This window comes from Oryctolagus cuniculus, chromosome 6 (assembly GCF_051225735.1).
Source record: "Oryctolagus cuniculus isolate XC-2025 breed Fujian yellow rabbit chromosome 6, ASM5122573v1, whole genome shotgun sequence".
Taxonomy (NCBI): domain Eukaryota; kingdom Metazoa; phylum Chordata; class Mammalia; order Lagomorpha; family Leporidae; genus Oryctolagus; species Oryctolagus cuniculus.
In genome coordinates, this window is record NC_142872.1 from 126,247,833 (window position 1) to 126,275,506 (window position 27,674).

The 27,674-nt window shown below is 51.7% G+C and overlaps 1 protein-coding gene across 8 annotated transcripts in view; it reads left to right on the forward strand.

Moving 5' to 3' along the window:
* The window catches only part of SPAG1 (sperm associated antigen 1), a 114,985-nt gene extending 91,206 nt beyond the window's left edge, over positions 1–23,779 (forward strand). For all 8 annotated transcript variants that reach the window (XM_051843956.3, XM_089336391.1, XM_089336393.1 and 5 more), the window contains 9 exons: positions 2,404–2,733; positions 3,087–3,186; positions 7,567–7,719; positions 11,422–11,588; positions 14,349–14,481; positions 15,992–16,118; positions 21,472–21,636; positions 22,386–22,757; positions 22,850–23,779. In XM_051843956.3, the coding sequence (XP_051699916.3) occupies positions 2,404–2,733; positions 3,087–3,186; positions 7,567–7,719; positions 11,422–11,588; positions 14,349–14,481; positions 15,992–16,118; positions 21,472–21,636; positions 22,386–22,757; positions 22,850–22,981 (1,679 nt within the window). In that variant the 3' untranslated portion in view covers positions 22,982–23,779. The remainder of the gene's footprint in view (positions 1–2,403; positions 2,734–3,086; positions 3,187–7,566; positions 7,720–11,421; positions 11,589–14,348; positions 14,482–15,991; positions 16,119–21,471; positions 21,637–22,385; positions 22,758–22,849) is intronic.
* The last annotated feature ends 3,895 nt before the right edge of the window (positions 23,780–27,674 follow it).

Genomic DNA, 27,674 nt, shown 5'->3' on the forward strand with positions numbered 1-27,674 from the left:
TCTGTCCAGGAACTACTCAGACTGTCCAGGAAGGAAGAAGACACGGCTTGGCACTCAGTTCAAAGCCTGGGGAATGCTGGTTTCCAGCTCCCCGCTCCTGGGCAGATTCCTTAGCTTCTTCCTTGTTTGTCTGGTGTCTCGTTTGTAGAGTGGGAAGGATAATTCTTGGTATGAGCACTGATGATAATGTACAGAAAGGTCAAGTTCTAAATCAACTGCGGTGATGTAGTAACAGTCTTGGTCAGCCGTGGGGAGACCACACACAAGGGGACGCCAGCAATCCCGGGCTGTCCATCGCCTCTGCTGCCGCTGACTCGGGGCTCCATCAGGTTTTGGGGTGAGGACTGCAGTAACAAGTACTAAACAAAATGTGGGTGAAGACACTGCCTATGACGCTGGCATCCCATAATATCCTCCACTTCCAATCCAGCTCCCTGCTAATGCACCTGTGAAGACAGCAGAAGATGACCCAAGTGTTGGGCCCCTGCACCCACGTGGGGGGCTCTGGGTGAAGCTCCTGGCTGCAGTAAGCAAGCAAACAGATGGAAGATCTCTCTCTCTCTTTCTCTCTCTCTCTTTCTCTTTCTCTCTCTCTCTCTCTCTCTTACTCCCTTGGTCTCTGTTAACTCTGCCTTTCAAATAAATAAATATTTTCAAAAGATCTTATTGGATCCAACCTGGGGATTTCTCTGTACAAGATTTTTTTTTTTTTTTTTTGACAGGCAGAGTGGACAGTGAGAGAGAGAGACAGAGAGAGAAAGGTCTTCCTTTGCCGTTGGTTCACCCTCCAATGGCCGCCGCTGCAGCCGGCGCACCGCGCTGATCTGATGGCAGGAGCCAGGATCCAGGTGCTTTTCCTGGTCTCCCATGGGGTGCAGGGCCCAAGCACTTGGGCCATCCTCCACTGCACTCCCTGGCCATAGCAGAGAGCTGGCCTGGAAGAGGGGCAACCGGGACAGAATCCGGCGCCCCAACCGGGACTAGAACCCGGTGTGCTGGCGCCGCAAGGTGGAGGATTAGCCTATTGAGCCACGGCGCCGGCTTAAGATATTTTTTTTTTTTTTTTTGCTTTAATAATTAAGCTCAAATTGGACTGCTCCGTAGAGCGCGGTGTTGATGTGCCCTTATCCTTGAAACCTGCCTTAAGGTGATCATCCTGATGTTGACTTCAGTAACTGTGGCTATGTATTCCCCTTTGTGCTGCGAGTCTTGGCTTTCCCATTGATAAAAGAGTGGAAAACATACCTATTAAAAATCTTTAAGGCCGGCGCCGTGGCTCACTAGGCTAATCCTCCGCCTTGCGGCGCCGGCACACCGGGTTCTAGTCCCGGTCGGGGCACTGGATTCTGTCCCGGTTGCCCCCCTTCCAGGCCAGCTCTCTGCTGTGGCCCGGGAGTGCAGTGGAGGATGGCCCAAGTGCTTGGGCCCTGCACCCCATGGGAGACCAGGATGAGTACCTGGCTCCTGCCCTCGGATCAGCGCAGTGCGCCGGCCACAGTGGCCGTTGGAGGGTGAACCAACGGCAAAGGAAGACCTTTCTCTCTGTCTCTCTCTCACTGTCCACTCTGCCTGTCAAAAAAAAACAAAAAACAAAAAACAAAAAAAAAAACAAAAACAAAAAACACAACTTTAGAATGTTTAAAAAAAGAAGTCTTGATATGTAAGTGATTTTCAGAGCTTGGAAATAATTGCTTTAAATATTGATAAGACCCATCGATGAAATATTTATATTTTCATATTTAAAAATTCGGTAATTAGTAAAGCTACTACTATCTAAACTCAATCATAATCAAGGAAAGTTTTAGTCTGAATAAGGCATTGAAATGGAAAACTTGCTGAGTTTACAGGCTTCCTTTAAGAACTAGGTTTCTATTTGATGTGACTTCTTGGTAAATTCACTTTAGAAATGACTTTTGAAAATCGCTTCGAATGTATTGTTCTTTCGAATGGTCTTTTTTTCTCCCCATCCTTTAAAATAAGAAAAGAGCATCCTAATTCAGGGTGCAGTTATTGGATTCCTCAAGTTTGAGTAACTCCATTCATTCATTCATTCCAAAGTTGCACACGGAAGGGAAAAGTATCCCTTCGTTAAGATCTGCCCCGACAGGTGCGGCTGGAAGCCAGGTTGGAAATGCCGGTTTTCGCGCCCCAAGCCTGTGGACGCTTGGGGAGTTCCACCGCCGCGCGGCTTCAGTCGGGAGCCCCGCAACTCAGGAAGCCGCGGGGCCACGGGGGACGGACGTGCCGGGCCCGGGCCGCGCCGCGAGCCCTCGGCTCCGCCCGCGGGGCGGCGCCCGGCCCGGCTTCCCCGCGAGCCCGCCCCTCGCGCCGGCTCCCCCGCGGCCCGGCCGTAGTAGCCCCGGCCGATGCCAATTCTCACTTCCCGCATCTGCTTCCCCACAGAGGCCGCCGAGCCCGCGCGCGCCATGGGCAACATCCAGAAGAAGCTGTCTGGCAGGAGCGACGGCGCCAAGCGGCCGCGGAGGACCCGGGCGCCGGCGGCCAGCGCGGAGCAGCGCGGCGGGACCCCGGCCCCGACCCCGGCTCCGGCCGCCGGCGCCAACGCGCACCCCGGCCTCGCGGACCCCGCGGCGGCCGACGCGCCCTCGGGGCCCGGCGCCCCCGTGGGCCCCGCCGACCTCAAGAGCCAGGGCAACGAGCTGTTCAAGAGCGGCCAGTTCACCGAGGCGGCCGGCAAGTACTCGGCGGCGATCGCGCAGCTGGAGCCTGCAGGTGGGTGAGCGGCGGCCCCCCGGGGCTGCGGTTCCCGGCACGCGGGGGCGGGGGGTGTCCCCGCGGGCGCGGCCGCCTCCGCCTCCGCCTCCGGACGGACAGGCGCTGGGCTCCCGCGTTCCTGCCCGGTGACTCAGGGCGCCGAGCGCCTGACCTGCGAGCGGAGCGCGGAGCGCGTCCCCGGCCCGGCGCGCTCGCCCTCGGGGGCCACTGCGGAGGTGGGCGGCTCCCCGGAGTCTGCAGGAGGAGCCGGCGCGCGACTGCGGTGCTACCGCCGCCGCCGCCCTCGGACTGGGGTCGACTGTGATTCTTGCTAATGGATTGTAACTGTGTCTAATTAAATGTGATTTTAGGAAGTGCCAGTGCAGATGACCTAAGTATCTTATATTCAAATAGAGCAGCATGTTACCTAAAAGAAGGCAACTGCAGTGGCTGCATTCAAGATTGTAACAGGTAAACCCGCACGCGCTCTGGGTCGTTAAGACACTGCTGTCATATCCGGGTGATGAACGCAATATCCCATGTTCTTCTAAAATTTCCGCATAGGGGATGGTGATGGATTCCTGTGCAAAAACGGTAACTTCTCTCCGGGTGTAGACAGTCGCACTGCTGGCACTCTTAATTCAGACTCATTTCCTAATGACTACTTCTGATCCCCCCCCCCCCCCAGGGCATCAGATTAGCTTTTCCTGGTGCGTGATTTTGCTCAGATAGTTTCAGACAGACCTTCCAGGTGATAATTATAAACGTGTCTCAGTCACCAGATGCCCCTCCTCCCCCTAAACAAGCTCTGTGCAGCCTTGTGGTCTGCCAGGACCGCCCTGGCCGCGGGCCGGGTTAGGCTCCGGCAGTCCCTGCTCCGATGCTGTCCTCTCCTGCGTCCTGGATGCCCCAGGCCCCCTGGGCATCTGCAGGTCACCCCTGGAGGTCCTTGTGCCCTCCGCTGCGGTGGATTTCGGCTCCTTCAGATCAGGGCCGGGTCCCCTACAGCCTGGCACCACCTTGCAGCAACGTAATCGCTGTTGGTGCCCCGGAAGTCACCCGCCAGGACGGATGAGTACATATCCTTGAGTAGAACATACCCTTGCCTTTGTCTGAGCCTGTTGCAGAAGTTGCCATTGGTGCACCTAAAAAATCCAGAGGCCTGCTTTGTCGTCTGTGGTCTCCTGGGATTATGGCTATCCGTTTCACTCTCAGAAGCCCGAGGTGGAGTCCTGTGGACACTTGTCTCTAAGGTGCAGGATTTGTTACTTTCGCATTGGCAGTACCCATGAAAACTGACACATCACAAGCCTGGGCCAGTTGTAAAACCTCCACCACCGGCTGTAGCTAACTGACTAGAGCCCGGGAGCTTGTTGATAGCAGGCATGGGTGCTTTGTGGCCAGCAGCCCCTCAGCTCTGGGATCCGGGTGCAGGGTGTTGCCCTGCAGGCTTCTCTCAGCCATCGTCCCGCAGTGAGCAGGATCGGGATGCTGCGGTTACAACTTTGGGGTCCCTAAAGTCAGGGCTCCTGCAAAACAGTGGGGTCTTGAGAGGAGGTGCGCAGGTGCTGGCTGAGACTCACTGTGTGTCAGGGTAGATTCACAGGGAAAGCATGCTGGGACTCTAGGGAGGCCCCGGGGTCGGGGTGGGGTGGGGGTGACTGGTCCTGGGGGAGTGCAGAGGGAGGGCGTGGCTTCAGATAGGGTGTCCTTGGGTAGGAGCTGTGCTCTAAGCCAAGGAATCCGGCTCTGCTGGTCAGCGCTGACCTCCACAGAGAGCGACCTACTTAGATGTTGGCTTGGATAGCTGCTGTGTGAGTCAGGGGCGTGGAGAGGGTGATGAGCAGGAGGTGAGTTTACTCCAGAGCAGAGATTCTCAGACTTGTTTTCAATCCCAGAGGAGCCCCGATGCACCTGTTGCAATATGGCTGTGTTTAAACCTGGATAAACTAGGAATAACGTACGAGCAGGAAGTTTGGCCATCGCTTCACCTCAGATTGCAGACATTTTGAAGGAATCCTTTTTTTGGGGGGAGGAAGGGAGATTCTTAAGGCCATTATCTCTGCTCTTTGGAGAGTTCCATGAGTTCTTCTGACCAGACAAGTCAAACACTGAAAAAGAAGAACCTGGGGTGGGATTTAAAGTAAGGGGAAGGTGAGAGACTTTGACCTGTGGGAGGAATGTTTATGTCTTTGGGGTTTATGATCGAGGTATTTGATGTGGATGCCTGCACCCAGGGGGCCGTCGGGGTGTCCTGGGGTGGGTTTGGACATGCCTGGGGTATGGGGGCCTGGGCCTCCTGGTCTCCATTCCCGGCCTTCAGGTGCAATACAGAGGGCTTGTGATGCCCAAGCAAAAGTTTGCAAGTCATTGTTGTAGACATTTTTATTAGCATCATTGTTTACCAGTGAAAGCTAGAAACCTTCACTTTCCCATCTGCCAGGGAGCCTTGGCGTGGTATCCAGGAACCTCTGCATCTGTTCCGACAGGCTAAACACACAGGAGGGGTGCTTAGGATTTTCGCTCGCTCCTCTCGCACAGGCTTGAACTTGGACGCTGCAGGGTCTCCGCAGTGCCAGTAGGCGGCCTGTTCTCTGTGCACCGCTTTCCAAGTTGGCTGTGCCTGTTTAGTTTTAGGCGTGAGTGCTTTCTTTTCCTTCGTGGGGGTTTCTGTTCCGGGGCTCGTCTTCATTCTGAGGACTGTGGTCCAGGGGAAAACCCCTCATGCCAACCAGGCCCGCAGGTGCTGAAAATTAAGTGCATCACGCACACTTGCTTGGGGCCGTCTTGATTGGATGATGGTACTCCGGGTGTTGGAAGTCTCTGAAGTGGAGAGAGCTGTGTGCTTGTGAGAGAGCCATGTTTATCATCTGTGTTTGCAGTGAACACACAGGGCCTTCAAAAAGTTTGTGGAAAGTGTGGCTTAAAACAACAACAAAAACCCTGTGCCTGGATTTCAAATATTTTTGAGCCAAAACAAATGCATCTTTTAATTCCGTTTTTCCACAGAATTTTGAAGTCCCTTTGTATTCCCTCAGAATTAAGCTTAGCTGGGTGCAGCCTTCACGTGGCTGCGTGAAGGAAGGCGAGTGGTGGGTGACTGGGAGCTCCCTCACTGGCAGTGCAGCTGTGTGTGCTGCAGGGGGCGCTGCTCTGAGACTCCCCCCAGGAGGTGCTTGCTCAGTGCCTCTCAGGATCCAGAACTGGGAACGCGCATAGTGGTGCTCAAGACAGGAAGTGCGCTTTTCCTTCTTGCAGCTGATTTGTTCCCCAAATGGCCACGTTGGCTGGAGCTGGACCAAGCTGAAACCAGCAGTCTAGAACTCCATCTGGGTCCCCCACATGGGTGGTACAGACTCAAGGGCTTGAGCCATCACCTGCCGCTTCCCAGGTGCCTTAGCAGGGGGCTGGATCAGAAGTGGAGTAGCTGTGTATCAAACCAGGGACGCAGGTGTCGCAGGCCGTGGGCCACTCCACTGTGCCACACCACCCTCCCCTAGACAGCACATTTTTAAGATTACTAGTGGGGGGTTAAATAGGCAGGCTCCAGTGCATCCACGGTTCCCGGGCCCCCTGCACCCAGGACAGCTTCACTGCGTCACGTCACGAGTTTGTTAAGGCAGAGAGTACGTTGTCTGCAATGCGTGTTTCACTTCAGAATACAAAAAAGTCCACAAGTACTGAAATAGCTTTACACAGTTGCTCCAAACAAAACCTTGAAACACGAGGGTATTTCAAAACGTTTGTGGGAAAATGGAATGGAAAGGTAAGTTGACTTTGGTGCAGAGTAATTAATTTTGAAATCCACGTGTAGTTGTTTTTCCCCGCACACTAAGTTTTCTATGCACCTCTTTCTACGTTGTGTTTCCTGTGACCCTTTTGAACACCTCTTGTATGCATGGATTTCAAAATGTTTGCACCAGAATAAGCTTTTATCCCATCTTTCTGTGAAGTATCCTTGTACGCCTTGAATGTTACTGGAAATACTTCATAGACTAGAAAGTGCAAAATGAAAATCCGTGACTTAGAAATTGTGTATTTAGTTCTTTTCCTGCCTTCTGGTTTATTCGTGAAGACTTTTTGGCTGTTGCTGAATCAGAATGAACTGTACACAGTCCTGAAGAGCTGGTCTTTTTTTTTTTTTAAAGATTTATTTATTTATTTGAAAGGCACAGTTACAGAGAGGCAGAGGCAGAGAAGTCTTCCATCCATTGGTTCACTCCCTAGTTGGCTGCAATGGCCGGAGCTGGACTGATCCAAATCCAAGAGCCAGGAGCTTCTTCCGGGTCTCCCATACAGGCTCAGGGGCCCAAGGACTTGGACCATCTTCCACTGCTTTCCCAGGCTATAGCAGAGAGCTGGATGGGAAGTGGAGCAGCTGGGACTCGAACCGGCACCCATATGGGATGCCAGCACTGCAGAGGGTGGCTTTGCCCCCTATGCCACAGCGCTGGCCCCAGCTGGTCTTCAAAATGTAGTACAGGCTCATGTGGTTCTCAATTAAGGTTCTGCCTTAGATACACAGTGCAAGTAAGACTCTCTATCTATTGGGAACGAGAATCCGTTGAGACCCTGTTCTGTGCCAGGTGCCGTGCTGGGCTCCGGGACCCTGGGGAGCCCACACATCACGGCGGGAGGAGGACACACATGGTGCTTCAGTTCTGGTTTGAAAGAGAGCGGCCACACAGCCAGCCGATTGCTCTGCCCCTCCGGGTTTGCCTGCCTTGCGTGTTGCCAGCGTCCGCGAGACGAGCTGTGACGTGTGCGGGCATTCGCAGGGTGTGGTCAGTCAGGTGGAAGCTGACGAGTGGAGTCCCCACACGTGACGCGGGGTCCTTTTGCCTCCTTTAGAGCCCTGGAGCTTCAGCCTTTTTCAGTGAAGCCTCTTCTGCGGCGAGCCCTGGCCTTTGAGACGTTAGAGCAGTACGGGAAGGCTTACGTGGATTACAAGACAGTGTTGCAGATCGACCGCGGAATCCAGCTAGCCAACGACGGCGTCAACAGGTGAGCCAGCGTCGGGCAGACCCCTCCAGCCTGGCTGCCTAAAGATCTGTGGTATTAGACAGGTGTGCGCACTGGCCTCACACACGGGGACTCACGGAAGGATCGGGTCCGGAGACGCAGTGTGGACTGCCGAGTTGAATCTTCCCTCCCCGCCGGGCGTGCAGGGGTCTATCGGTGGAGACATGCCTGTCTCTCCCCAGGAGAGCAGACTTCGGCATAGGCGCGCTGGGCGTTGGTGTCGCCTGCCTTTGCAGATGGGTCACCTGTCTCCGGTGGTACTGAGTTATAAAGCTGCAATGGCTGAGACTTTGCATCCCCGATTTTGTTGTGACCTGTTTACCCCTCAAGTGCCAATGGGAAGGCAAGAATGCCTGGACTTTGTAAATTGCTCTCAGGTGAAATGTGACAGTCGCGCCTTGTGCAGCCTGCGGTCCCATCATTCACCCCAAGAGTCATTTCTCAGGTCCCGAGGTGCTGACGCGGTGCCCTGTGCTGGTCCAGGGTGCCATGCCCCACTTTCCCCAGGAAAGCCAAAGAGGGGAGAAGCCGCCTCGGTCTTGGATTGTCAGCCAATTGGAACGTGGCCGGGGGTATGCTTGGCGTGAGGCAGAGGCACCCCGACAGGAAAATTTGTTAGTGAGCTGTGCGGGCCCCCGCGGCCATCAGGCCCCCTTGTCTGTGCGGGCTGTGGCTGTTGCAGAGAGCGAGTGCCTGAGGTGGCTGCTGACGCTGGAACCTGAGGACCCTGAAGAGACGACAAAGGTAGGTTTCGATCGCTTGCTTTCTAAATCATGCATCCGCCCTCACGGGTCCCAGCCCACTCTGGAGACAACTACTGGAAAGATAGGGCCACCCTCGGTGCCCACCCCCTCCCCGGAGCCCGTCTGATCCCAGCCGGGTGAGAAGAAAGGGCGGTGCTGTGTAGTGGTTACTTGTGGCGGTGTGGGGCGGGCCCAAGCCCCAGACGTCTGCCGACTCTTGGGTCGTGAGCTGCGTGGCTGCCTCACCACGTGCACCTGCTGCCGTCGCCGGAGCGCCCTGTCCCCTTTTCTCTGTTGACTTCCTTCTCATCCTTTAGTGGGAGGCTTCAAAACACCGGCCCTGACCCACCGTTTCTCCGCCTTAGGTTCCCGTTCACATCGCGCTGGGCCTTGGTACCCTGCTCCCACGGTGCTTTTACAGTCTCTGTTGTGTTCTCTATTGCCAAACTCTTCTCCTGCCGCTCTCCTGAGAGCGCCTTGAGGTCAGCCACGTGCCTTATCCATCTCTGTGACTGCCACCCCACGCAGCCCCAGTGAAATCAGGGGCGGGGCGTGCATTCTCACGCATGCGCTTTGCAAAGGGCTTTGCTTTGAAGGTAAAACAAAAACAAACAAAAAAACCAACCTGGAATGTATTTGGGAAGCAGATGCAAACAGAGAGGAGCGAGTGAGATTGAGCACTCCCATTCTGTTTGGCTCTCCACATGTCCATAACTGCTGGCGTTGGGCCAGGCCAAAGCTCGGAGCTGGAAAAACAGTCCAGGTCTCCGGGGAGCGTGGCAGGGACCCAAGTACTTGAGCCCTCCCCAGGGACTCCCCGGGGTCAGCACCGGCAGGAAGCTGGAACCAGGCGCTGGAGCGGGAGTTGAACCCAGGCACTTGGATGTCGGCCTAACCTCTGCCTGTGGGGCGCTGCTCTGAATTTGCCCCGTCCTCTGCCTGGTGGTTTGCAGAAGTAGGATCGTCTTGGAGGTGACAAGGTGACGGAAGGAAGTAGCTGCCGGGGAGCAGGGCCTGATCCAAAGGCACTTTAGGGAACCTCGTTAGTGGTTGGCGGGGTGATTTGAAGCGAGAATTGTCTGAGGCCGGGGCTACTCCCATTGCTGGGCCTTGTGCTCCGGGCCCTTTTAGAAATGGAGGTAACGCATGAAGCGAGCGGAGAGCGGACCCCGGCGGCATTCAGCCTGCTCCCGCGTGCTGTAACGTGGCCCCCGGTCGTTCCCGTTCCCGTCACCCTGGAGGGAAACCTGTCCGCGTGTTATCCCCTCCCGGATCTGCTCCCTGGCGTGGGGACGGATCTAGAGTGGAGAGCCCACGCAGACGGCAAGGTCGACTCCGGGCCTTTGCCGTGTGACGTGCGTGTCCGCCCTCGCTCCTCGCGGTCACTGGCTGGCTCTCCCCTGTGTGCGTCGCCTCTGGTTTGCTCCTCGGCTCTGGGGTCATTCCCAGCCATCGGCTCCCGTGAGCAGGGCTGCCGTGAGCGCTCACGGGCCAGCTTTGCTCGCTTGCCTGTCTTCAGTTCCTTTTTGGGGATAGACCTGGGGGCAGCATGGCTGGGTCGTTTGGTAATTCTGTCTTTAAATGTTTGAGGATTGGATGATAGTTTTCAGTGTATTCAAGCTGGCTTTTCTACGTCAATCATTTTACAATTGAGAATGGTTCTTGCTGATGCATTTCCCAAGGTTTGGCGGCTTCGTCTGGTTTCTTATCTAAAGTTTCTATTTCAGAATTTTCACTGTTCCTTTTTTGTGAATCCCATATTTTTGCTGTCCCCATCTATTCCAGTTCATTATGGGCAATTCAGCAGCAGCAGCTGATTATTTTCATTTAAACACCTGTGTTTGTTTTGTTCCATCTTCCATTAACCATATTCCTCTCTCCCCTCTCCAGGAAAATTAATATGTTAAATTTCCCTGCATAAACTTATTTACTCCCTGGCAACACAGCATCTCTTTTCAGCTGCTTCTTCCTCCCTCCCTGCTGGTAATACAGGTTTTGCTTAAAATTTCTTTTTTTCTGAAGCTCCTTTTTCTCCCACAGTAATGGGTGGTTATACATTCACTAAAAAAAAATTTACACTAAGATATGAGATTTAGTCATGACCAAAGGTTGCTGTTGAAACTTGTTTGAAGAGAGTGTAGTGCGTTGTATTTGTGTGTTTGTAAACAGAAACATTTTTCACACAAAGAATATGCGAGACCACAGAGGTGGTCGATGTGGATGCATTTCACCAGTAAACCCTCTCCGTCTTGGGAAGCGTCTTTTATAACCAGGGTCGTCCCAGAGGCATAACTGAATTTGGTTGTTAAATCTTAGTGTGACATCTCGTGTGTCTACAGAATGAGAGAGTGGAGGTCAGGGATGCCAGTCTGAATCTTAGCATATTTAGCCAATGTCATTCCTTCAAAGGCCCTTGGAGAAAATGCCAGGGGCCTGTTTTTCTTCTTTACTCATATGAAAACAAGTGACGGGAGATGCCAGACTTACAAGGAGAAGGAGTGTTTGAGCCACATGTAAACACTGTAATGGCCAGCCCTCATCCATCCTGGACCTGCCTTCAGCCACGCTCCTGTCTGCTTTGGACATAGACATTGCAGAGTACTTCTGATGGTTGTCAAGAGCAACACACTGTTGTTTTAGTGGCTGTATTAAATACCACGGGGACATTTCTTCTCTAGGCCTCTTACATTTTAGTGTTATATTCCACTTTTTCAAAAATGGAAATTTATTATTGTGTCTAAGTTACAAACTTTTTAACAAATTACAAATTAAATTTATTAATACATTAAAAATGTCTTAATTTTTATTTTGGCTAAAATATGGTCTAAGGTTACATCCTTTATGGCAACTTTTTTGAGTCCTTTTTGAAACTGTGTGCCTGTGCAAGCTGTACACACGTGCAGATCACATGGTCGACGCAGCAAACGCGTGTTCTCTTTAGAATCACAAGAATCCTAATGGAGCTGGACGGACCCAGCTGGCGGGAGAAGCTGTCGCCCATCCCTGCCGTGCCCACTCCTGCCCCAGTGCCAGGCTGGCGCCCTGCTGCAGAGACAACCCCTAACCAAGAGGGAGACTTCAGCGGCCCCCGCCCGCCGGACAGCACAGGTTCGTTTCCGCCGAGGTCGTCCTGCGTTCACAGTGACGTGCAGATGGGAGCATGCGCTCTGGCGTCAGACCTGGGCTGAAGTTGATCCCTGCTCTCCCTCTGTAGCTACATGGTCTTGGGGGTTGCTTCATGCTCCCCGTGTCCTCGTGTATATGAATGAGGGGGAATATTAATAACCATCTTGGGGTGCGGGGCATTGTTAGGAACAAGTGAAGGCTATGAGGGATCTTAGGAAAGTTCATGGGTAATGAATATTGTGGAAAAAACTGTGCATACGTTTTTTCGTGTACCACACTTTCAGTTCTGTTTTCCATGAACTTTTTGAGGTATGCTTGGATGTATAAAATAGTAGTACACCTGCTGACTGTGTCAGCCTATGGTAACCTCTTACGAAACGTGAAGTTAGTAGTAGTGTTAAGATGAAGAAAACAGAACTAAGTAGTATATGCCTCTCTAGCAGACCATGTGTATGATGAGGCTAAAGGAGAGATTGGTGTGTTTAATAAAATAAAACCCCATATTATAAATCTAGCAGGTTCTGCCTCGCGCCTTTTATCACGGTTGGCATTCTCGTCGTGGCTGTGCCTATAGTAAGTCTTTAATCAATGGTTTTTACTCCCGGTTTCTGCCTTAAAGCCACAATCGCACAGCACCCGTAGGTTTGGGAACGTGCCGTGTCCCCAGCCCGGGCTTTGTCTGGCAGGGGCCCGGAGGTTCCGGGCCCACGATGCCCGACTCGCTGGGGTGGGACCGTCAACCCTTGACTGCCCACAAAGCACGGCGGGGAACGCCTGCCACGGCTTCCAGACGGCCCAGCAGTCCTAGGAAGTCGCGGGCACTGGCGCCCATGATGCGTGGGGCCTGACCCTAAGTGCTTGCTCGGTTAGGGGCGGCTGTCTCTGCTCGCAGACCGCACGCAGATCTGTGCAGCGGCAAATGGGCAGCACGAGGATGAGTGAGAATGGACGAAGACGCTGGAGGGTAGGTGCTGGACGGCGCAGTCTTCCGGCAAGTCGAGGGACACAATTCTCTGTGATATTGTTCTGTTTTAGACTTTGTATGCCAGGATCCCAGGGAAGTCTCATGTGGCTCCGTGGTTGCTGTGAGACCTTTTGAAATGTGAAACATAGGCAGAAATATTCTGTGACTTGAAATAAAAGATGAAAAATTAACTTTGTGCACGAGGACAAGTAAGATCACTTAAATTGCCAGTTTATATTACAAATTCATTGCCTCAGAAGATTTTTTTTTAGATTGCAGTACTTAAGGTATGTTTCAAATTTTAATTTATGGATTTTTATTATACATCAAGTTACTCCATAGGGTAATGTTATCGCATAGGTTTAAAACCTTAAGTTTTAATACTTCCTGCGTGTTTGAAAACTTGGCTTTGCAAGTTCAACTCTAAGGGGCAGTATTGGTTCACACAACTGCAGGGCCCCAGGCTACGGCAGAAACAAGAGAGCAGTAGCTGGCGCAGGCATCACGTCACACACACCGGTGTGCCAGGGGAGGGAGACCGCCAGTGTCCTCGGTGGCATTCGGTTAATAATGGGGGAGTCTGTTGCCCCCAAGCCCACCCGCTCTCCTGTTGGTCTGAATTGGGCCATGTGCCTGCTCCTGAGCCAGTCTCTTTCATGAAGTAAATGTCACACGCTGATTGGCTTTGGCCTGGCTCCCTGATCCAAGGGATCAGCCTCTCCCAAGCACGCGGGCTAAACAGGTGGTAGCTGGGTGAACGTTGAGGGCCTCTGAGGAGCAGGGTCAGCCGTGCTCACCGTGACGTCATAGGAATGTGCTGTGAACAGTAGCGGCACTTGGGCTGCAGGTAACAGAAAGCCCAGGGTCAATGGCTTCAGCACAGAACTGCCCACTGGCGCTGGCTGAGCACGAGTCCCCATGGCTGGCTTCAGGACCCAGAGGCTCCTCTGTGCTGTCCATCCTGGCCTCTCCCTGGCTCCATGGGCCTCATTCTCATAGCTCCTGCTCTTGCCTTAAAACAGCCCAGGGCGTAGAGCGAGAATTACCGCTGAGAATCTGCCACAGAAATCTTCCCGTGTTTGACCGGCTCTCCTAGCCCGTCCCTGCCCACTTGGCTTATCGTGCTCAAGGGAGCAGGAGGTCCTGACTGTGAGGGATCACCGCAGAGGGCTGCGCTGGGCTGGGCTGGGCTGGGCTGGGCGTTGCGTTACCTAAAGCACGAGAGCAGAGAGCGGAGGAGGTGTGACCCCTGGGGGAGCTGGGGCTGCCGGGTAGATGTCCACTCGGATGTGTTCGCGACCAGTGCAGTAGTTCCTGAGCCGGCACTGTGGATGTCTGCATCTGCGTTTTGTGGACTGCTGCTGTGGTACCTGCAGCGTAGCCTGAGCCCGGAGTGGCCGGGGCTGCTGGGGAAGCGGGCTAGGCCTCGGTGGGAACCGAGATCCTGCAAGTTCCCAGGAGCAGCCTGCTGGAGACTGGTCCTGCTGCGCTGGGGCGCTCACCTGGCTCGGTTCTGTCTTGGAGGTGGTTCTGGCCTCTTCCTAGTTCCAGCGTCCAGGGGAGCCTAACAGAACTGCTGCTGTGTCACTGCCTAGTTAGAAAGTAACAGGCTTAGAAGGAGGCCCTCATCTTTGCTTACAGCCAGTTTTAGAGGGCTGCGTTTGGACTGACCTTGGTTCATTTGCAGTGCAAGGTGCACCTGCGGCTGTGCTGCAGCCCCCCAGAGAGGCGCTCACCTGAACCCCTCCTCTGGTTTTTTTTTTTTTTTGGTCCCCTAGATGACAGCATGTTTAAAGCCCTGAAGGAGGAAGGGAATCGGTGTGTAAAGGACAAAAACTACACAGATGCCCTCAGTAAATACAGCGAATGCTTGAAGATCAACAACAAGGAATGTGCCATATATACGAACAGGCAAGTCCTGGGTGGCTTTTCTGTATGGTGCTGAGGAGGTCATGAATAAGATAATCAGTCGCCAGAGTGCCTCATCTTGTTCCAGGAGTTTATCCAGTAGGTGGTCCTCAGAGGGTGCTGCGGAGAGGAGTGGGGCGGGAGGGGGGCTCGAAGGGGTTGGAAGCAGGCGGCGGGCACGGGACGGGACGGGGTCCGGCTCTGCGTCACCAGGTCCCCGCAAGCTGCTGTCGCGAGTGCCGCTCTGCTTTGGTTTCCTGCTGTCCGGCCTCGCAGCAGCCGGCTGCAGGGACATGGTGCCGTGCAGGAGGAGCAGCAGCCGGCAGCCTTTCAAAACGGGCTCTATGGAAGGACGCCCTTTTCCTTCTCTGTGGAGGGAAGGCGCCGGCATCTTTCATCGTCATTGGTAGGAAGAGGCAGGTTGTTCTAGAGTGCTACTCAGCTGCCATTTTAGTAAGATTGATCACGTGTTTATTTTAAAGGCAGAGCATTGGGGGGGGGAGGATTTAGAGAGAAAGATCTTCCGACCACTAGTTCACTCTCCAGTTGGCCACAACAACCAAGGCTGGGCCAGGTCCAAGCCAGGAGTCTGGAACTCCATCCGAGCCTCCCACATGGGTGGTGCAGTAGCAGGGAGCTGGATGGGAAGCAGGGCAGCCAGGACTTGAGCCCATGCGCCCTGATATGGGCAAGCAGCATCTTACTGCTGTGCCCAATGCCTGCTCCGTGGAGCTTCATTCACCAAGAGCACCGTGCTCTCACCGGTGTGGGGCTGTGCACCGGCTGTGCCCTTGGAGAAGTCTTGCTTCATGCTCTGGATTTCTGCTTAAATGTCACTTCTTCAGGGAAGTCTTCCCTGACTGCCCCAGCCCTCGCTCAGCCCCACCAGACCTGCTGCTCTCCGCCGTGGGCACCAGAGCGTCCCTTGCAGGTTTTAGTGTTTGCTTTTGATTGTCTCCTGGTTCCTTTTGCTGGAGTGCATCTTCCTTGAGGCCTGGGACTGTTTTGTGTGCAGCCCTATCCCCAGGGTCCTAACTTCATATACACTGGAGTCAGATGCTACATTTTTGTTGAAATAGCTTTGGTTTAGCAACGGATTTTTTTTTTTTAAAGATTATTTATTTGAAAGAGTTACAGAGAGGGAAAGACAGAGGCAAAGAAAGTCTTCCATTTCGTGGTCCACTTCCCAAATGGCCACAATGCCCAGGGCTGGGCATCAGATTAAAGCCAAGAGACAGGAGTTTGATCTGGGTCTCCCATGTGCGTGCAAGGGCCCAAGCTCTTGGGCCATCTTCTGCTGCTTTCCCAGGTGCATTAGCAGGGAGCTGGATCAGAAGTGGAGCAGCCAGGACTCAAACCGGCATCACTGACGAGAGTGGCTTAACCCGCTTCGCCACAGCACTGGCCCCTAGCAACAGACTTGCCGAGGAAATTTTTGGTGTCTCTGAGCTGTCTGAATTCTCAGACCTGCAGGCTTGACCATTCCTAATACCGGTTCCGTTCCATCACGCAGAGCTCTGTGCTACCTGAAGCTGTGTCAGTTTGAAGAGGCCAAGCGGGACTGCGATCAGGCACTGCAGATGGATGCCGGGAACGTGAAGGCGTGCTACCGCCGGGCGCTGGCTCACAAGGGACTCAAGGTGAGGACGCCGCCTCTTCAGGGCACGTCTGCGCTTCAGCTCGGGAGAAACCAAGTGGTTTTCACGAATCTCAGGATCACGGAGTGGGGCTGCGGCAGTCCCGGGGTCTAAGTCTAGTACTGTATACTAACAGCCCTGCCGCCTGGAGCGGACCTCAGGCCTCTCCCTGCCTCTGCTGTGGGGCTTCGTCATTTCCAAGGTAACTTCCAGCTTGCAAGTCAGGGTTTAGGGTCATGTGTTGCTTCCCGATGACGGGGTGTTCTGAGCAGTGTCGTTAGGTGATTCCGCTGTGTGAACGCCACAGAAGGGGCAGCTACGCACCTGGGCTCTAGGATGACCTCAGCGTCACACGTGCATTTTCTAGTTTCCTAGGAGGTGTTGCTGGCGACAGTAGGTTCGCTTCAGGGGCCAGGACGTTTTGTTACTGAATTAGTGCAAGCCTGCAGTGATGGCACTGGCTCTCGCAGCGGGGACAGGGGAAAGCATGCTAACGGAAGAGCGCCACCCAGTGGAAGTCGGTGGCGGCACTTCACAGGGCTGGAGGCTGCCAGTGGGCCAGGCCTTAAGCTGTGATTGGCCAGTGACATTCCTCTGAAAAACCACCTCAGTAGTGTAGCAGAAAGAGGGTGTTGTGCCATTACCTTTCTTTGTGCAGATTCCTCTGCATGGGAATATTAATAAATGGGCACCTATGTAGGAAATACCTCCTCCATGAAAAACCAAAACACATTGGAAAATGGCATTGCCCCAAATGCTGTTTTCCTAAAGGCAGTTTTATTAAGGTCTGGTTTGCACTTTGTAGGTCACTGACTCTTGGTAAGTGTATATCCCTGTAGCCATCATTCCATTCACAGTAAAGAACATCTGCATCTCTAGAAAGTTCCCTGCCCCTTTGCAGTGTCTCCCTCCCTCCTCCTCACCTGCCCCGTGGCAACCACTCATTGATTCCACCAGTACAGATCAGTTTGCTTCCTTTTGACCTCAGCATCAGCACATAGAACGTGCTCTCTCCCTGGCTCCTTTGACTCAGCATAATTTGAACTTCACCCATATTTTATGAGTTTCAGAACCTGTTCATCACTGTGTTTTTTTTTTTTTTTTTTTTTTTTCCCGACAGGCAGAGTTAGACAATGAGAGAGAGAGACAGAAAGGTCTTCCTTTTTCTGTCGGTTCACCCCCCAAGTGGCCGCTACGGCCGGCGCATTGTGGCCGGCATGCTGCACCAATCTGAAGGCAGGAGCCAGGTGCTTCTCCTGGTCTCCCATGGGGTGCAGGGCCCAAGCACTTGGGCCATCCTCCACTGTACTCCCTGGCCACAGCAGAGAGCTGGAGTGGAAGAGGAGCAACCGGGACAGAATCTGGCGCCCTGACTGGGACTAGAACCTGGAGTGCCGGTGCCGCAGGTGGAGGATTAGCCTAGTGAGCTGTGGCGCTGGCCCATCACTGAGTTTTATGAATCTACCACACGTGCTGGCATATTCACTAGCTGATGACGCCTAGTGGATGGTTTTCAGTTCGGGGGTGTAATGAACAAAGTGACTATGACATTCCTGTGCATGTATTTCATGGGCTTGTTCCCAAATCATACAGCCAGAGGCCAGGAGCAGGTTGGACTTCATCCTGTAAGTGACGGGGACCCCACAGAAGGTGGATCAGAGGGGACTGTTTGGAGCAGGATGGTAGGAGGGCCCCAAGGCCCCTGAAGGCGGGAGAGAGAGGTGTGTTCATTGGCTAGAGCTGCTGAAACAAAGCATCAGGAACTATGTGGCTTAGACAACAGAAACTGATTTTCTCAGTTCTGGAGAAAACCAGAAGTCTGAGATGAGGCCGGGGCTGGTTTCTTTGGACGTCACTCTCCGTGGCCTGTAGGTGGCCACACTGTCATGTCTTCACACGGGCTCCCCCGTGTGTACCTCCAGCCACACTTCCTTTTGGAGAATGCCAGTTGTACTGGGTCAGGGGCCAGCCTTATGAGCTCCTTGAACTCCATCACCTGTAAAGTCCATGTCTCCAGTGGATACAGTCCCGTCCTGTGGTCCTGAGACTTAGAACGTCAATGTGCAGACTTTTCGGGGGATGGAGGCTGCCCCACACTGAAAGCGAGGGGGCCGACTGGAGGCTGGGTTAATGGTAGAAGCTGATGGGATCCAGAGAACAGAACACACGGGGGAGATGAGAGGGGCCCATCCCAGGGCTCAGGCCCAGCAGGCTAAACAGCACAGGCGACGGTGGGGGCATTCAGGAGGAGGAACAGGTTTGAGGAAGAGGCGGAGTCCAGAGTTTGAGATAATTCTTCTAAGCCCATGCCCAGGGCTGACAGGGGAATAGCTAGGTTTTCCTGGGAGGGGGTGGTCATGCAGTCGCATGCGTGTCTAACGCGGGCAGTCTGTGTGCATCAGCACACTCGTGTAAACCTCAGGTGAGGAGTTCCTGGATGGCGGTGGCAGCACGAATGAAGACAGGCTTGGAAGATTTCCTCAGCCCTTTGAGCTTGTGATCTGAGCACATGAGGGTAGACCTGCATGACTTATGCACTGACTGATGTCCAGACTTAGAGCAGGCTCGCCTCATGCTGCCTGCCTCTCTCAACCTGCTGCGCTGACTCAGAGGTCAGAAGGTGTACTCAGTGAGACTGGAATGTCATACTTCCAAGGCAGGAATTCTAGAAATTGTATCATGATGCAGAAAGATAATCCCAATTATGAGTACTCCTGTTAGCTGATGAGGCTAGTGGCTTGGTTTTTGGGGCTGATTTCTTATAGCTTGATTTCTATGTCCAGTAGTCTGAGCTGTGTGCCAAGTGAATTCAATTTCAGAATCTTCAAAGACTATAACTGCTTACAAAATGTGGGGGGACTGGAATCTATTTGCCCCTGAGCCTGTGCTGAGGAAGTGGCGTTGGGTGACCGGGGTTCACCAGTCGTAGCAGGTGCACTGCCTGCGGGGTCCAGCTGAGCACTCTCCTCCGATCTCTTGTTTCCTAGGTGGCTTGTGTGTGCTAGTTGTAAACACTACAGGCTTTCCTTCACACATAGCTGTTTCTCGGAAGGAAAGGTAACAGTTTGCCTTCATTACAAATTATTGAGCTTCATTTATGTGCTAGGCACTGAGGGTACGGAGGTAAGGCATGGAGCCCCTTAGGGATTATTTCCAGCTAACAGAGGGTACTAGGAGGCCAGAATCGTCAGGATAATTTTTTATAATTACTGCATTTATGGTTTTTGCATATTTTTTTTTTTTTTTTTTTTTTGACAGGCAGAGTGGACAGAGAGAGACAGAGAGAAAGGTCTTCCTTTGCCGTTGGTTCACCCTCCAATGGCTGCCGCGGCCGGCGCGCTGCGGCCAGCGCACCGCGCTGATCTGATGGCAGGAGCCAGGTACTTACCCTGGTCTCCCATGGGGTGCAGGGCCCAAGCACCTGGGCCATCCTCCACTGCACTCCCTGGCCACAGCAGAGAGCTGGCCTGGAAGAGGGGCAACCGGGACAGAATCCGGTGCCCCGACCGGGACTAGAACCCGGTGTGCCGGCGCCCCAAGGTGGAGGATTAGCCTAGTGAGCCACGGCACCGGCCTGCATATCTGTTTTTTAAAAATTTATTTATTTGAAAAGCAGAGTTACAGAGAGGCATATGCAGAGAGACAGAGAGGTCTTCCATCTGCTGGTTCACTCCCCAGAGGGCCAGGAGCTTCTTCTGGGTCTCCCATGTGGGTGCAGAGGCCCAAGCACTTGGGCCATCTTCCTCTGCTTTCCCAGGCCACAGCAGAGAGCTGGATCAGAAGTGGAGCAGCTGGGATTCCCACATGGGATGGTGGTGCTTCAGGCCAGGGCTTAACCCGCTGCGCCACAGCGCCGGTCCCTTGTCTATCTATGAATGGTAAATACTGTCAGACACGTGGGATTATATTGTATCTTTCTAAAAAGGCCTGCTGCTGGGCTGCGGTCAGCACCATGGAAAGTCCACACTTCGTCCTTAGGCTCTGCCCCCTCCAGCCTCTCCCTTGTTAATACCCATCTCAGGCCCCGCCTTTCGTCACTGCGCCAGCCCATAATTACTCTATTCACTTTTCCCCTCATCGGATGTAACCTTCTGCCGCGGTGTGGTCCAGCCATGGCGGTCGCCGCTCCCGGCACAGGGACGAACTCAGTGGCTGTCTGTGAAGGGAGTGAACGCGGCCCCTGCTCTGCCGCTGCCCTCTCTCGGCCCTCGCCTGCCCCCGTGCTATACCCGCCTAAGGGTGGTGAGCAGGCAGGGTGCTGCTTAGGCCGAGGGAGTGACGGTGTCCGCTCCTGTGGTGCTGGACTTCCGTTTCGGGATGTGTCCAGAGCTCACGGGTGCTAGGCTCCGCCTTCTGGGCACTTCCGTCTCCTCACTTTTTAAGGAGGGGCCGGTAGAGGTTAGCGCTTGCAGGGCTGACGGGGGAGTAGAGCGCCTAGGCTGCTGCAGCCTCGCGCCTCCTGCCGCCACGTGCAGGCTCGGCCGGCTGCCCGTGTCACAGTGGTATGTTACTGGTGGTACACCGTGTACTGTCGCGGAGACTCCATCAGTTCCAGCACACTTGAGGCTGTCCCTTTCAACAGTGTCACCTCTGCTGGACGACGGGGAGGGACGTGATGTGGCATCACAGCGAGACCCTCCGGAGTGTCGCAGGACCACCGGCTCAGTGTCACCACCGGCTCCCTGCTGTGTGCCTCAGCCCCCGGTCGCGCATACAAGGGGTCACACACTTCATTGCAGTTCTTCGCCTCCTCACAGTGTGGGTTAATCGAGGGGGAGGTCTGGCTAGTGGTTCTGGGACTCTGCGGTGTCTCGGTAACCTTAGATTCCTCTTTGCAAATTATTTTCTGACTTGTGGAGGACCGATTGCCGGCTCTAGCTCCTCTTGAGTAGTGGTCAGTTCTGAAGGGTTTAGTGGAGCGTGAGTTCACAGTGGCACTCCATTTGTGTAGCCACTTACGGCCTGAAACCACTCATTTATGGATTCCTGGGCACAGTCTTGTGACTCGCAGAGTGTCTGTCCTCTTACAGGTGAGAGAACTGGGGCAGGCGCTAATGCAAGATGCTCATTCTTCCATTCGCTCAGCAGGCAGATGCCTGCCACACGAGGCCGTGGTGATCCAGAATGGAGCTTTCCCACGCGGGGTTCTGTGCTCTGCCTTGGAGAGGATGTCCCCTGGGTGATGGGCTATCACCCGGGTGCTTCAGCCGCAGGCGGAGCCCCTGCACAGGGTGCATCTGTTGGAAGCCCTTGCGCACACTCTGCGTGACTCACATCCTCGCTCACCCCCACTCAGGGTAACTCAAGTCCCAGCCTTCTATTTATGGAAGTTCTTTTCGCTGTCTTCCACTTCCAGAATTATCAGAAAAGCTTAACCGATCTCAATAAAGTTCTCCTACTAGACCCAAATATTGTTGAGGCAAAGATGGAACTGGAAGAGGTCACCAGATTCCTTAATACTAAGGATGAGACGGCATCACTCAACAAAGGCAAGGAGAGGAAGAAAATCGAGATTCAAGAGGTATTTGTAACTGATCATTACTGCAAGTACTCTTTTGGGGCTCCTATACGAGACTCTAAGGTCATACTCCTCAGAGTTCTACATCACTGGAAAAGCTGTAACTAGTGACAAAGACGACACTTCCTGCAGGGAGAACGAGCCACTGTATTTCCCTGCGCAGGCGCACAGGCCGTGCTGGCAGTCTCCGCCCCCCCGCCGTCGGGCCTGTGATTCGCACAGCTTCCACCGCAGGGCAGCCCTGGGACTCCTGGCAGACCTGACTGGGTTTCAGGGGCCCTGCAGGCCACACCCCGTGGAGATTCTCCCAGACGGGCTCAGACCTTAGCACTCTGAAACTGACCTCCTCAGGATCCAACCTGCCTCTGAGACTACACAGAGCGCCCGTTAGTGAGGAATGTCAGGCCCTGGACTCCTGGGCAGTCCTCAGCGCTAATATCCCACCCAGGGTCTGGTGCATCCCCTCCGAGGCCAGGAGGAGAGGGGAAGCTTATTCCCTTAAAGGAGAAACACCTGTGTTAAACGATAAGGAACTAAGAGTATATGCAGTATTTTCATAACAATTATTTTATAGGTGTTTATTTCACGCAACAGTTCCAAAGATAAAATTTCATATTTTCAACATCAGAGTTTTTAAAATAACTTTCCAGAGGAATACTTTTATGAACTGGATTCTTACACCCCAACACTTCTCTTCCTAAAGAAATTACTTGGGGGTCTGTGTGGTGACTGTTGCTCTGTCCCTCCTGCAGGTGACTGAGTGCCATGACAGGGAGCGCCAGCCAACCAGGGAGGACGGCCTCGCCGACAGCCCGGCGTCTGAGAAGGGCGAGGGACGCAACGGGCCGCTGGAACACTTGGAAGAACTTCCGCTCGCCAGGCCGCACAATGCCTACGAGTTCGGCCAGGCCATCAACGCTATCAGTCTGAGGAAAGATAAGGCAGCCTGTGCGCACCTTTTAGCCTCCACTGCGCCGGAAGAGCTGCCCACATTGTTGAGTAACAAACTTGAAGGGGATACGTTCCTCCTCCTGGTTCAGGCTCTGAAGAACCATCTCGTGGATAAAGACCCCTCCCTGGTCTATCAGCACCTTTTATATCTGAGCAAAGCAGACAGGTTTAAGGTCAGTGGCAAACTGTTTTATTAAGAGATATTAGGAGGTTTCTGTAACTGTAAAATGCTAATTTAGGCTGATGTAACTTTTCCTTGTTTCAGATGATGCTGACGCTCATTAGCAAGGACCAGAAGGAGCAACTCCAACAGCTCTTCGATGCCCTGGCGGACGCACCGCACGGCCACTTTTCTCTGGAAGACGTGCAGGCCCTGAAAAGCCAGTATGAGCTTTAAACCAAGACTGCTGTTCCAGGCCTGCCGCACATGTGTGTGTTCAGTAGTGCTGGTGGCACGGTATTGTAACAGCTGCAGAGATAAAACCTGGCTTTCTCGACTATAAAACATTTTGCTTTATTTTTATAGACAGAAGATGTATATTCTATGATCTGCTTTTTATTAGTTGTAAATATTTTCTTATGTACCAGAGCCAACATCTTTATATTTAATAAGTACATTTGGAACTTGTTAAAATTTTTAATTTATAGTACACATTTTCTTTTAATAACTCATCTGTTGAAACTGAGCTAAATTGCATTTTCTTTGAGCTAAGGCGTCCTCTAAAGTTTGACAGAATTAAACTTTAAAGTTCTTTTCTTAAATAAGTGTATCACCTTATATCCTGCTAAGGTATACATAAAGTCCCAATTTAGACTTGTGGATTACAGTTAGTTAAAATATACCACTCAGGTCTATAATATGAAATGATTATTAAATAATGTTTTTAATTTAGAGCTGTAAGAGGACCTCATTTTTCTAACGTGGAAGCATTGCCTAATAATTAAGAAAATTGCCAAAAATTTATACGACTTTTTACTAGATTTTAAAGCTACCTTCCCTTACAAAAGCAATAAAACAGCCAGGATATAAAAGCAAACGCAGTCTGCATTTGTACTGGAAACGCCCCCTCCTCCATCTGTTTTTGCTCTCATGACTATATTTATTTCTTTACTGTAAATGGGAACGTGAAGTACTCTTCTACTGAAAGCTCCTTTATTAACTGAGTCAGAGTAAAAGGTATTTCTTACACTAAAACTCTCAGGTCTCTGTCATTTATTTTAGTCTATAGTCAGTTCCCCTGTTCTTGAGCAATTTTATTTAGAAGTGAAGATGAAAAGATTAATCTTTTATAATTAAAATGCTACTAAATAGTGAATATGGAAATAATTATAGAATACCGTTAAAATCATTATCCAGAACCTTCCAAAATGAGTTTTTCCCTTAAGCTGTTCTCTCCCCTACTCCCAAGTAAAATTCTGTAATGGGTACATTAGACTACTAACAAAAAACTGCTTCTCCTTTGTAGTGCTATAAGTAAATGAATGGATTCTGTTAGAACTGTATCTTGTGTGTGGAGTTTACTTATAGAAACAAACCACTGTTTTCCTTTATGAAGGTATTTCAAAATTCGTGGAAATGGGATTAAAAGATGTTTGCTTTGGTGCAAAATTTTTTTTGAAATCCACAGTTTCATAAACATTTTTCATGAACTTTTTGTAGACCCCCTCATATGCATGGATTTCAAATTCATTTTACACCAAAATAAATTTATCTTTTACTTGCATTTTCCACTTTTGAAGTGCCCTCGTATGTAGGAAAACAATTTGAGATTGACTTTAGAAACAAAGAGAACTTCCTCTCTTCTTGGCAGCTACGTGCCCAGCTCCAAGCACACTGATACAGTCATGTAATAACTGATTTTTTTTACCTTCACTTTGTCTAACTTACTCCTCAAAAGAGCTGTTATAAACGAGGAAGCAAAGGCCAAAGGCACAGAGAAGGCTACGTAACTTACCAAAGATTACAGATAATACAAGTGTTCCATCCAAAATCCAGACCTGGGCAGTCCGTCTTTTGATGTCATATGCACTACTGTAAAATGGAAACTATTAAAGATCCGAGGGGGATGAGGAGGAAGGTACCTGGCCTTTCTTGCAGTTACAGATAAGGGGAGGCAGTGGATTTGTGAACTGCCGAGTCTGGCACACGAGCAGAGGAATTTATAGTGACAGCCCAGAGTCAGAAACGTGTAGGGCAAGGTTTTAAGGGGGAAGCAGTTGCAGCTTGAGAAGGATGTGCCAGGCAGAGAAACCAGGCCGTGCAGAGGCGTCTGGGACATGTGGAAGGTAAGATTGCAGTTTCCTAGGGAACTGCAGGCTGTCTCACTACCGTGGAACATGGGGTTTGCAAGCTAAGCCTGAAGATGATAGCTGTATACACCAGATATATATGGGATGTATGTATTTGGGACATAAAATGGTAGAAAATATCAGTTTTAATGATACACGCAGTTCCCTTTTGAGTCAGGCATTGCCATTCTTAATCAATACCTGGTTTTCTACTCCTGGGCAGAGGAGCAAGACCAATCTTCACAGCTTTGACATTGGTTGGGGCCACATGACCGGTTTTATCAATAGGTTTAGGTCATTTCCGAGCTCATGTAGGCAAGAGCTGCCACAGGCCCTCCCCACGGTCTGTCCCCTCACTACAGTGACTGAGAAGGGGCCCTGTTCCAGAGAGTGCAGCACAGATGACGGTTTGAAGCAGGGCTCTGTCTGCAGTGGACACTTCCATGTGTGAACTTATGCTTTCTTACGTGAAGACACAGATTTTGGATTAACTATATTCAGCGACTCCCCTCTCATAGTCTGCTCCTGTGCCCATCTTCAGCCCTAAAGTCTTTCCTGACTGTTCATCTCCATTCGGCCGTCTTCTCAGAACTCTTTGTTTCTCAGGCTCAGGCTTCATCTACTCCATAGCTCAGTGGAAGGTACCAGCCCCTCCACGCAACGGCCTCAGCCAGAAACGTGGGCTTTCCTAGCTCACACAAACTCCACATCTAGTCTTTCACCCAAACAGTTTCGCTGCCTGAACACGGCGTGTACTCACCCAAGACCGACTGCTCTTGGCACAGGGTGTCTTTCCACATTGTTTCACTGTTTACTCGTTTGCTGGGAAATGACTGCTTCAGTTCTGTCTCCCGTATCGCTCAGCAAAATGCCTAGCGCAACAGATTCACTAAGCATTCATGAATAATTTGCTAATTTTGTATTTTTTCGGTGTATTGAGGTTTTTCAGTGGATTACTGCTTGTTACATCTAATTGGTTGCTACAGATCATGCACTTGTATGTAGAAAAGCCTCAAAGGTAGTAATTCTGTAGTGTGGGTTTATGTATCATCAAAGTTTAACGTAAGCCTTAAGGGACATCAGTTGTTTCATTACTACAACAAAATACTTGACACAAGCTACTTATGAAGGAAAAGAGGTCAACTGTGGCTTACAGTTCTGAGGGTTAAAATCCAACACTGGGCAGCGCCTTTGGTGTGGCGTCTGACAATGGCATCCTGCCGGCAGAGGCCCGAGGCGGCACAGAGCATCTCGTGGTCTACTCTTATAAAGTCATCAGGATTTAATCCTGGGGGCTCCGTCCTAATAATGCAATCCAAATACATGATTGGATTGAGTTTCCACTCTTATTGCAATTAACATAGACTGTGGAGACCAAACCTTTAACACATAGGCCTGGTGAGGAACATTCCAGCCAAGCTCTTATCTAGACCACAGCACAAAGTTTCTAGATAAAAGAAAACTATATATTAAAAATTTTATTTGAAAGGCAGCATTATACAGAGAGAGAGGATAAGACAGAAAAAGCTTCCACCCACTAGGTCACTCCCCAGATGGCTGCCATTGGCCAGGACTGGCCCAGGTAGAAGCCAGGAGCTTTCCTAGCCACATCATCAGGGAGTTGGACAGGAAGTGGGGCAGATAGGACTCGAACCAGCATCCTTATGGGATGCCCACATCGACCTGCTCCAGGCCAAAAAATATTTTAAAAGGAGTTAAAGTCTGCTGGGGGCTAGCACTGTGATGCAATGGGTTAAGCTGCCAGTTGGAACCCTGGCTGCTCCATTTCTAGGCCAGCTCCCTGCTAATGCACCTAGGAAAGCAGTGAAAGATGGCCCAAGTACTTAGACTCCTGCCATCCACTTGGGAGACCCAATAAGCTCCTGGCCTTGGCCTGGCCCAGCCCCTGCCATTGTACCCATTTAGGGAGTGAACCAGTGGATGGAAGCCATCTCCCATTACCTCTATAATTCTGCCTTTTAAATAAATGCATAAAAATTTTAAAAGCTCCTTAATTAAAACCATATGTGACAATTATTTGCGAGGTGTAAGACATCTAAGCAAATCACAGTCACCCTGGGCTTAAGTCTGCTTATTTAAAACTATTAGTAAATATCATTGAAGTGGATGCATCATGTTGCTAAGTAACATGAAAATGCTTTCTGAGCTATACACAGACTGTCACTGTTATTTCTGGTTCAGAGAATATGAAAGATGCAGGTGTACAGCATTGGAGTCTACAGTTCCACATCTTTTCAGCCTCTGCGGCCATTACATGATCCCGTGGTCTACCCGCAGTCCCCCTCGGCCTCCTGCCCGCACCAATCAGCTTCCCTTCAACACATTGAATTTCCCTCCTTTTCTCTCCCACAAAGGAGTCTTGACCTCCTTCCAAGGGTAACACCTCCAGCTTTCCAGTCTGCAAGATCTCCTTCCCACTGCTGCCTTCCTGTCAGCCTGTAAACCTACACCGCTCTTCACCCCAAACCCACTTTCAACCGTGAGCTTCCGTTTTCTTTCCTGTCCATTAAAAACAACAACAAAACCACTTTCTTCAGATTTCCCACTTCCCATTTAGTCCTTTTCTGATGCACATTTGGCTTCTGCTCCCACTGCTGCTGCGAATCCCTCTCCACAACCTCAAAGCCAGCTGCTTTTTCTTAATCACAGAGCTGAGTGACTGCAGCCTGCAGGTGTTAGAGGCCGTCCCATCTGAAGCGGACTCTCACTTATGTTGACACCCAGCATAACTGAGAATGCTGTGTGTTCTGAAACTGCCTGCACCAGTTTTGTCTTTTTGC